Source organism: Antedon mediterranea, chromosome 2, assembly GCF_964355755.1.
Source record: "Antedon mediterranea chromosome 2, ecAntMedi1.1, whole genome shotgun sequence".
Taxonomy (NCBI): domain Eukaryota; kingdom Metazoa; phylum Echinodermata; class Crinoidea; order Comatulida; family Antedonidae; genus Antedon; species Antedon mediterranea.
Window position 1 is genome coordinate 14,072,757 of NC_092671.1, and position 12,198 is coordinate 14,084,954.

At 31.7% G+C, this 12,198-nt stretch overlaps 1 protein-coding gene across 1 annotated transcript; it reads left to right on the forward strand.

Annotated features, from left to right (window-relative positions):
* The first annotated feature begins 1,074 nt into the window (after positions 1-1,074).
* On the forward strand, positions 1,075-10,530 carry LOC140039688 (uncharacterized). Its single transcript, XM_072085308.1, has 3 exons — positions 1,075-1,177; positions 6,650-6,718; positions 7,193-10,530. Exon 3 carries the CDS (start codon positions 7,220-7,222, stop codon positions 8,897-8,899), a length of 1,680 nt encoding a protein of 559 aa, XP_071941409.1. The 5' UTR covers positions 1,075-1,177; positions 6,650-6,718; positions 7,193-7,219; the 3' UTR covers positions 8,900-10,530.
* Positions 10,531-12,198: the final 1,668 nt, after the last annotated feature.

Genomic DNA, 12,198 nt, shown 5'->3' on the forward strand with positions numbered 1-12,198 from the left:
AAGAAAAAAGTAAAGTTTCAAATTCATGGCTTCAACATACTTTTCGGCTTCAACATACTTTTCGGCTGCACGGTCTTGCGCTACACCGTTCGGCCACGCAGCTGGTTTGTTGTAGAATTACCATTGACATATCTCTGCTGCTCACATTGCGCCTTCTATATTTACTGTACCTTTAGTCAAAGAACTTATAACACAAGAATCTCCTGTTCGTCCGAAGCGCGTAACAATTTCGAAAGGCATTGTGGGATAGAATAGAGCTATGGGTTGCGCCATTGTGAGCCATGGAGTAGGGCGCCCGCATCAAATTAGAAAGTCAAAATCATAGAGGGGATCTGCTAATGCTCTAGGGGGGATATAGTAATTGACTGAGGAGTAGGGCGCCCGCATCAAATTAGAAAGTCAAAATCATAGAGGGGGTCTGCTAATACTCTAGGGGGGTATCTATAGACAAAATGTTTTTAAACTCCCTGCTTTATTATCAATTTACCAATCCTAGCTAGATGAGATTGGTAGACACTCATTTCATTATTGTCATCTACCATTACATACATACATACATACATTATTATATAGCCTTAATATAATATAGAGTACTAGTAGGGTTCGACTAGGCCTAGCTTGGACTACTATAGCAAGTAGAGCCAGTCAGTAAGGAGAAGAACTTGTGATGGTGGTACACATCAGCTTCCCAGCAGACAGCAGTCCGTCGAGTGTGGGATGGTAGCCTGATCGCGATCGGAGGGATGAACAAGGACAAGTACAATATTAAATACAATACAAGATAGAATAACGAAAATTCGATATTAAAACATGCAATAAGAAAGTATAAATTATATATTATATAGGGTATATGTCATGACCTACGTTATCATGTTGACTTGTATAAAATCAGGGAAATACATTTTTACGTACCTTTTTTATTGCATGCTGGGGGCCCATGCGTAAACAACAGAGGTTATTCGCGGGCATTTACCCTAACAAGTGACCCCACGAACACACGAATCTTGTTGTTTATTCCAGGAAAGGTGGCGCTTTTCTAATGAAAGCGGAAGTGGGATAACAATCAGTGCACACAGTGCGAGCAAGCGTGTCTTTGTTGTTTTGGGAGCAGTTATCGAGATAGTAGAGTTTATACATTTGTTCTCCGATGGATCAGTGATAATTCCATTATTATAAGGTATTACAATGTGATGGCTAGAATTTAGTTTTTTTAGAATATGTGTATGTTATTATTAGATAGAATTATATGATTTTTCATTCCGTGGTAGGCAGGAGAAAGGTGATTCATCCAATAAAACTCACGTAGGAGCAAGTCTTTGTTTAAGCAATGCAGAGCGATTGTGCCTTGTCTGACTGTCAATCAATAAACAACAACTCTAGACTGACACTCCGTGATGACAGTATTAGTTGCCTAGCTAATTTGATTGTTGTACCGCTGTGATTTCTATTTTACTGTTTTAGCTACTTCAAACCATTTATTTTTTATTTATTTCGAGGACTGCATTATTAGCATCAAGAAGGGTTTGTTTTATTATATTATCATCACTACACTATACCTTGCAAACACTGCACTGGTGTACCCTTTTGTTATCCGAAAATTGTGGACGCAATAGATTAATGGCAATGTATTGTTTCAGTTTAATAATAGGATTGGTTTTCAAATAAACCCTTGTTTTGTGTTTTATTTTGTACCCAAGGCATATTTAAATGTTTACTTGCCAAATTAAGTTATTTATAATATAAACTTATTGTGCTTTTGCTTTGCTTATTATTTATAACTATGTTCCATATGAACAATTTTAGATATCCTTGCCCTTGTGATATATAAAATATATTTTGTGCATTTTTTTTTATTTTAAAGAAGCACTTAAAAAGTACAGCAATAGCTGCTGTATCTACTGGAGTATGCTAGCCTAAGCATGCATCGTAAAATCAGTTTGTGATTGTGTTTAATAATTTGTCTACTATACTCATTTGAACAAATCTCTACAATTTCTCCATTTCTCTTTGTTGTTATGCAGAAAACAACCTTTTTTATAAGGAATTTTCTTACTAAATAAAAATAATTGTTATGGTTTATAACTCTTTTAATACTCTCATTCCTACTATCCTGATTTCTCCAGGAGCCTTCCAAATGTTTGTATCCGATCACACAAATAATAACAAAATCTCCCAAAATGTTGGTTTCAGATAAAAAACATTTTTCAACCCCCTATTTACTGTCCGAATTTTGTTTTTTAGAAGGTAATAATCTCTGTATTTAATACATAATTACATCCGATTAGTTGCTAGAATTCAACTTAACCCATACATTAACTAAATAGTGAATGTTATCTTGGGTATGCAAATTGAATCTAGCTATAATGTTGTTGGCTAATTTTTGAAAAAATCAGGCTTACATTTTGACCTTTAATTAACGATTTCCTTTGTTTATAAAGACTGTTTTTTGCAGGCATAATATTAAATACCACATACTAGGCCTACAACCATTTAAAAGATACAAAGCTTTTACAAAATCAATGATGGTAGAAAAAACCAGTGTTATATAGAAAACCTTATAAAGGATCTTGACATACAGTATTTGTATAAAATAATTAAGTGTCTTGATATCCTACCTAATGCTGTAGATTCATGTTAAAGATAATAATATACTGTATGTTACATTCATACAGTACAATCAATGGAGAATTCAAATCTACAAAATTGAGGATGAAGAAAGTTAGATTTGAACATGAAAGCCCCAGTATAAATAAATTATTTACATTATTTACATTAAATGTACCTGTGGGATGTGTCTGCATTAAAAGATGCTCTTTTTTAAGTCTCCTTAAAAAAGTTACAGAGATGAATGCAACCTATTTAACAAAAGGGTTATTTCTCTTTGCCCTTCATTTTTACATACAGTATAATAAAATTCTATATAAAGCGTTTTTTCTTCCAAATTGTAGCAGCTGTTAAGTTTTATATATTAATAATTTAAGGTTGTTCTATGAACCTATACCTACATTATTTTTTTTTTAACATATAATGTAAAGTATACATCTATCTTTAAACATAATACTCAACATTTAATAGAAAGGTTAATTTTTCTGTGTCACAATCATTAATTATTACTGTATGTTTAAAGTTTATGTGAAATGTGCTTATTTGTGTGTTTCACCGTACAATACAATTACATTATTAGTTAAAGATGGCTGTTTTATAGTGTATCTTTTGTCAATTATTGAGATGACCAGTAATGTTTCATTGTGTCATACTTTCTTTTTTAGATTGGGTTTCCCAAATTTGATATGAAATTGTAAAAATGATAAAATGGTATATATCTCGGTATCTTTATTTTTTTTTAAATTAAGCTAAATTTATTTTTGCTTAGATCTTAAACGCACAACAGTTAAAAGCAATTTAAAGCAAAAGCTATTTAATAAAACTTTACAAAGCTTTAAAAAAGTAAACATTAATGGTACAATTATAGAATTGAAGGACACTACCTGATGGGTAATGCTAACCCCACAAACCTCCCAAAAAAAACATAGCGAACCCCGCCATATCAAAGTAAGTGATTGCCTGATCAGATAAAAAAAAAAAACTGTTTTTCTTGTTGACTTATTGTAGAATCACATTTACATGTACATTTGAATACATGATCTTGATATTTATAGATACATTGAGAATGTGTTGGAATGCAAAATAATTCATATTTTTTCGTGTAAGTTTTTTTGATATTGCAGAGACTATTTTATGCCTAGCCTAGACCTGGATAAACCTATTTAATAAATGCATGATTTGATTGTTGTGCTACAGTAATATTAGCTTAGAACATGTACAGTATTTTTTACTATTTAGTACTTTAAATTAATAGTATTTTACAGAATCATAAAAACAGTTTTCAAACATTAAAGTTAACTTAATTTGTATAGATTCAAGAAATTGTAGTGGTCCACTTTAAAATGGAAATTAATTTTGCTTGGCATAATTAAGACATTAAAACAACTAGAAAAATACATCAAATGCAAAAGGCAATGTTAAAATACTATTTATACAGCAGGCTTATGTTTAAATATAGCTCTTTTGCACACTCTAGCTTATACAGTATTATATTAAGGTATTACTATTACTAGTTATAATTAGTAACTGTATATTATTTAATTATTAATATTTCAAATTATTAAATACTGTACTGTCGGAAATTTATGTTCAATTGTCTTTGCTGCCTATAGAATCATTAAATTACCTTTTAGTTGAGTCTTAATATATTTTTGCACATTTTATGTTATACGTTGTATCCTACAAAGGAAATTTAATTTCCTCTATTCTACTGGAACAATAAACTTGATCTTATATTTTAAAGTTATCATCAAAGTTATATTTCTTTGTTGTTTTATAGAATAACCAATGTATTTTTAATAGTTTTACATTTTTAACAGTATTTTTAACTTTTTATCTTGTATTTTTAATCTGTTATTATACTGCACGTTTTTAAATTGTTGCAATATTGTTGTTTTAATCTGCCAAGCAAAGTGAATTTCCATTTTTATGGACAAATAAAATTTCTTGAATCTTGTTCACATTGTTTTGGATTACTATTCAGTACAATACTACAGTTTTAAATAAGAATTAATGAAATTAAATTAAGATATACTGCTGTGAACTAAACCTGTATTAGGCCTACATTTTTACTTATATTTTATTTTCTTTATTATGGAATTATGAATTAATATTATTATTTTAGTAAGATTAAGAAACTCTTTTAAACTCAAGCAAGTACTTTACATTTAAACAATATCAATTTTATTTATTAAGGCATGCTTTTGACTATTCATGGATCCACAAATTAATACAAAAACTAACAAATTTGTTGGTTTAACAAAGGATTTTGTAATATTTAACCTATACACTTTGTAAGTTTGCAATTTTCATATGTTAACTGTATGACATATACTTTATTATTAACTAATATTAATGCCACCCGCCATCTTTAAAACATAGACATCCTATTTATATAACTTATTAAACTTGTACATTAATCATCGGCCTTGCTCTTCCTCTGAACATGAGAAACAGATAAGAAAAAATGTTGTAATCTACACATTCTAGAAGCTTTGTGAATCATAACTTAATTTGATTTTATTATAAACTATTTTAAACAGTACTGGTATAACTGTAGTTTAATATTTCGACCATGGATATAGTTTAATGCAGTACAAATTATGAGCCCTTTATAATTTCTAATGGCAATACAATTACTGTTAAATTGAAAGGTAATTGTAAACACTATTCACACAAGTAATATTTTGTACATTTACTGCTAACTCTTTAAACTTTACTCTGGTAATGATCAACCTGTTTTAAAATGTCTAAACTTACAATAGAATACATAACCACAGCAATAAATAAACCATAAAGCACACTCATTGTTGACTGAAGGGTGTCAAAGCCCATGTACAGTACTATGCCATGTACAGTACTATGCCATGTACAGTACTATGCCATGTACAGTACTATGCCATGTACAGTACTATGCCATGTACAGTACTATGCCATGTACAGTACTATGCCATGTACAGTACTATGCCATGCACAGTACTATGCCATGCACAGTACTATGCCACGCACAGTACTATGCCACGCACAGTACTATGCCACGCACAGTACTATGCCACGCACAGTACTATGCCACGCACAGTACTATGCCACGCACAGTACTATGCCACGCACAGTACTATGCCACGCACAGTACTATGCCACGCACAGTACTATGCCACGCACAGTACTATGCCACGCACAGTACTATGCCACGCACAGTACTATGCCACGCACAGTACTATGCCACGCACAGTACTATGCCACGCACAGTACTATGCCACGCACAGTACTATGCCACGCACAGTACTATGCCACGCACAGTACTATGCCACGCACAGTACTATGCCACGCACAGTACTATGCCACGCACAGTACTATGCCACGCACAGTACTATGCCACGCACAGTACTATGCCACGCACAGTACTATGCCACGCACAGTACTATGCCACGCACAGTACTATGCCACGCACAGTACTATGCCACGCACAGTACTATGCCACGCACAGTACTATGCCACGCACAGTACTATGCCACGCACAGTACTATGCCACGTACAGTACTATGCCATGTACATTTCTTGATATGTGGGTTCTAGTGATACTGTACTGTACACATTACCCAAAGTGGTTCAGTTCTTAACTACATAAATGTAAACAAAATACAGTATATAAATAGACAAAAGAAAATATATAATTAAACCTAAAATTGCCAAAATCAAATTAACACAATTAAAGTAAGCACATTTAAAGGTAAAAACAGAAATAATTGAGATTTTTACTGTATGGAATAATTTAGAAAGAGTGATCATTTATTTTAAGAGCCTAATTTAAAACAAAAACATACTTTAAAACTGTACAATATGCACAAATTATTCACAATATAAATATTTATCATTATCTTTACTATGTTTCTAAACAAAGTATAAATTTAGTATATTTCTGTGAATAGTTAATTATTACATTTTAAATGTCACTGTTTAAATAGATTTATGCTGGTCTACATGATCTGTGCAGTAGTTTCTATAAAGATCATAAAATAATTTTACTTTTTTCTTGTTTTATTAGAGACAGTGAAGAGCACATTCAAATAAGTTTGAAACCCAAGAATAAACTGTAGATCAGAATATATGCCAGGTAAATATTTAATTTTCAAATTTAACCACTAGTAAATTGCTAACTCTAGAATTGCAATTAGAGATGACTTTAGGAACATGGGCTGCCTAGTTTAATTATAAACAGGAGGGGAACAAACAGTTATTATTATTAGAGTAAAGTCAATATTTCTTTTATTTGAATATATACTTCATTAGGATAGATATATATTTAACTCCATAAAATCTAACCTTAAATTATCTAACATACATACAGTAATTATTTTATGTTCTGTAACTTTATATTGATTTTCAGTATTTTAACCTGTAGGAGTCTGTACTGTATACATTGTTGTTTTAAAGAGATGCATAATTTAAAAATCTAAATCTTTTTCTTTTGTGATTAAAATGGTTTTGAAGTAAAATTCTACTGTGTGTAACTGGTGCTCTTCAGTGTTGGTTTAAAATAAAGAATTGAACTTTATACTAAATAATATTTTGTAACATTCATTTTCAGGCTTTTTAACCAAAGATAAAATTGAGAATGGGGCGAACTAGTACAGCTACGACTCCTGAGGGTCATATGATTCGCTTCCAGTGTCATCACTGCCCGTATTCATCACCAAATAAACACAACTTGATGCTTCATATCAACTCACATCGAGGTCATCGACCTTACCAATGTCACTACTGCCCGTATGCAGCCTCCCAACCGTCCACAGTTCGTACTCACACACGTGTCCGTCACCGTGATAGATGCAAGTACAAATGTATTCACTGCGAGTTTTATTGCCAAAAAGAACGTGCAATTTCTCTCCACCTGGAACGCTACCACAGCATCACAACATACTCTATCGCAATGTATCTGAATTCAAGCTTCGTTGACGATCAATTTGCAGCGCCTTCTGACGGGATAAGCGTACTTAAAGGTAGACCAAGTATCTACGATCGACAAGCAAGGATGTCTACTTTAATGAACTCTAATACAAGCATGAAACCAGAATATTTAAAAAGTTTAAACATGGAGAATATGCTCGCATTGCATCAAAATTTAGCTAACGCCACCACGCCACCAGCGCAGATGCAACTCATGAATAGTGAATACAATGCTATAATGGACTACACAGTTCAACAACAAAAAGAAAAGGCCAAAGTAATTAATGACAACGGAGTTAAGCATAATGTACAGGCCCAGCCAATGGACACAAGTGCCCCTCTTGACTGTTCAGTGAAATCATCGCAATCGCCCACTCATGGTAGCGAACCTGACACTACCGATGTATCGGACGCGATGTCAAACGATATGGAGTCACATTACGAATGCGACCAATGTGACTATGCATGTGCACACGAGTCACAATTTATTAAACATTTGATGACGATGCATAAAGATAGTGGTATCGTTGTCGTAGATCCATCACAGGAAGGTAGCGTAGAGTATTCATCTACCAACGCCGAAGCAGCACATGCTACAACTAACGACCAACCTGAAAATGGCGTTACTTCCAATCACAAAACTGTAAACGGAACTGAGGACAACTCTTCAGATACTATGACAGATTCCAATTCTAAAATGACAGCATTAAAATCTGAAAGTCATTCAGAATTTTCCAAACAGCCGTTTACCCGCGATAATGGCCGCCCTCTAGTTTATGCAAGCGCAAATAATATCTATGTAAATACTAGTAATGCTATATCACACGCAAACACAAACACCGTTGTATCTTATATGTACGATGCAGCATTGCCAAATAAAGCAGCGTTTATCAAAACTGAAGCGGGCATACTTCCAGAACATATCAATGGTACTCATAATCGTCAGGTGGATCTAGGAAGTGGCAGTAATCGGATACCATCCAAACGAAAAATGTTGAATCCTGTTCAACGGCTGGATAGAAATAGAGCTAGCCCGACAGTTTACCCCATAGACAATCGGTCACCGCCACCTGTACCAACCAGTCCAACCAGCATCCCGCATGACCAATCAACGCAAACTAATAACCACATTGCAGAAGATCTACGACAGAAGCAGGAACAGCTACAGTTTCTGTGCCCGCACTGTAAGATCATTTTTCCGGATAACTTGTTATTCGTGATTCACCGTGGATCACATGGATTCAATGATCCATTCCAATGTAATATGTGCGGATACAAAGCGATAGACAAGTATGAATTTACGACACATATTCATGGATGCCCTCTATCGAAACAATCCCGAGATTAGGTAAGAAAGAAGTAAAATGTGTAAATCATTTAGTTTGGTGAACAAAATTATTATTGCATTCTTTCTCCTTTTTTTGGAATAATGCAAATTCTGAAGCTTTAAAAAAAATTGTTTTGTTTTGAAAAAAAAAACTTTTAATTTAGTGCATTATTTTGTGCTTTTCATACTTAATTTATGTGGTATTAACTAATAGTGGTTTATACTTCACTTGTATGTCTTCATAATTTATTGATAGTATAAGAAAAAATGAACAGGGTTCACTTGTGAGATAATGTTTTATTTATGTCATCCTTTGAGATATCAGTTATTATATAGTATTTTCACAGAAACACCTTCAAAATAATATTTATTAAAATGAATGATAATCTGTTTGCAATTTATTGTTAATTATATTGCTTTTTAAATATCCGAACATGAATTAAGATAAACCGCAAGTTTTATTCAGCCAATACAAACATACATCATGATCACCAAATTTTATCGGATTTCCTTTAGTCTAGGATGTATTGAGAATTATTTAATTAGAAATAAATAGGACAAAGGAATTTTGTGATATATTCCGTCTTATACAGTTAACGTGTGCTTCCTCAGATAACATTTTTTTCATAAACTCTTCAAGCAATTTAGTCAACGTCCGCTAAAAAACAAGATTTACTTAAATATAACATAGCATAGATTATGAGATTAGAATACATGTATTCCAAACTCTAAATTATTGATATCGGTGTGTATAAGGTGACTCTCTTTGTTCTAGCTAAATGTAGAACACATGCTTAGCATTCAAACAAAGAAGGCCAATCAACATTAAGACAGTTCTTCTAGTAGACTGCGAGAGAGTCATATTTTTCTGATAGTAACACGGTATTAATCCTCACCAGAGATTTAACTCAATTCTCATGAGATTTCTGGCATTCTATATAAATCGGCTTCATATGTTGTTACATGAAACATAGCGACATTTACTCCGTACTCGTTATATGCAGTAATTTCTGATTAGTTCACGGCCTTTAATTAATTTGAATCTATCGTTTGATCATGTATCTGCGTGCCATACTCGTCCGATTCAATGTTTTACTATCAGAAAAATATACAAAGAACGTTGGAATTCATAAAGGTCTTTATATTAAATCTTTTGTTTGCATGCATGCACTGTATAATTTGCCTTGTTTAGCCATTTGTCAAAAGAACAATACACATGTTTGCCTATGAATTGATAAAGCTCCTATGGTTAAGAAATCTGGGCTGGCGATATTTACATTTTAATTGGTTTTCACAAAAAAGTGTTGAGTGGTATTGTTTTGAGTGGAATGAAAAGCTGGTTAGCCCAAGGCTATTTTCAATGTGTTTGTTCAAACTGGGTTTTTTGCATCTGTCATGTGTATAATATACTTTTTGCATCAAATTATTGATTATTATTATTATTACCGAGACCAAGTTGTAGCAGTACTATATTACCGTTTTTCTATTTTAATTATTTAATTATGTTACGCATTAAAGAAATGGTATTACATACGTCAGACCTTGAAATATTTACTGTAATTACTCCATATTTCAAAATTTTGATTTATTGGGATTTGCAACCTTTTTTTAAATATAAGTACAGATTTTTGCTTGATTTAATAAAATAGCTTTAACAAACAAACATTCATTAAATTGTAATTTTTAAAGAAATGGGAGAAAATGTTCTTTTATAATTAATAGTACAGAACAATTATGTCATAAAATATATTTAAAAATAAGAATTAATAATATTATCGTTTGGTATTTCATGGAGACTCTTTAGAGTTAACTTTTTCTGTAGTGAGTTGTATTATACTTTAGAACCAATTTATTACTCTAAATATCAATCAAAATCAAACTGTTATACACATTCTACATTCTTATATGTTATACAATGTTCTTTTTTTAAAAATGTGAAACAAATGTCTTATTTGGGTTAAATTAGATTACATTTATCTCAACATGGTGGGGTCTATACCAGACATTACTTAAACTCATTAGATCATGTATGATAGCAACTCATTATGTAAAGGGGTTAATATATTTACATAGCTGCAGATGACATTACATGTCTACATGTCTTATTGTAAATTTAGCTGACGTCACCATCCATAGGCCATTCACCGCGGACATGCAAACAATATGAATGTCTTTTGTGACGTTCTGTTTACACAATGCAAGTATACTGGATAGATAATGAGATGATATAAATTACACTATAAATTATTGATTTCGTTGCTACAAATTTAAATTTCACTATAATTTTTTATATATCTTCTTCTTAAAAGAAGTAAATACTTCTATTTCAACATTTGTATATAATTGGCTATTTAAATGTTGCAAAATTTCATCCATGATATTTATAATTTGCAAGACCAGACTTGAACATTGATAAAATTGATATTATTATATGATGAAAAAGATATAGTGATTAGTTTAATGATTATAAAATCAACTAAACTGCTATACAGGTAATTTTATACCCAGTTCTACACTGTAACTTGTTATTCTATAAAATGATCGTAGTGCTATTGTCAATAAGTAATTATAAAGCGCTCTTACTGTAGATTTCTTTAATGGTTAAATATGGGCAGACAGTTAACATTGTATCAAAACCTTGTGGTCAGTCACTCCAGAAATACCTTATACTAATAAAATTTAATTGTGTTTAACATATTTTTAACTTATTGCGATTTGAAAATCAAACAAATTATTTAAGAACTGGTGTGGCAATAAAAAATATATTAGTATTTAACTCTACGGCGAGTGGTCAGTAATTATAATTTATAATAATAAATGTTTTTCATATCTTAATTTCCTTTGTGTATGAAGTGCAAATAAGAGACAAGTTGCCCTTAAGCAATCACCTAAAATTTGTCGTCCTAATTTCAAAGAATGTTCAAGCAATATTTAGTAGTAGTAGTACTTTATTTCCGTTTATTTAAAGATTTCGGTTTTAAATAAAAACATAACAAATGTTATTATTTTAGTAGTATTAAGTTTATTTTGGGGGCTTTTATGTAAAAGTAATAATTTTGTTTTGCCAATAATTTTCGTCACCGAGTATTTCATTACTGCAAGACCAAAGAGTCGTTACAATTTGATTTTTTTATACCAAGTTTTTAATTTAAATTTATGTTAGTTTTAAGTAAGAAAAACATTAATGTTTTTTAGAATACCTTGCATGTTCCTGTTTTATCAATGTAAATAAAGTTTGGTTAAACAATATAATACTACAAATGTACCTTTATGAATGCTATTTATTAATCTACATTTCATGTAAGTAATGTTTAGTTAAG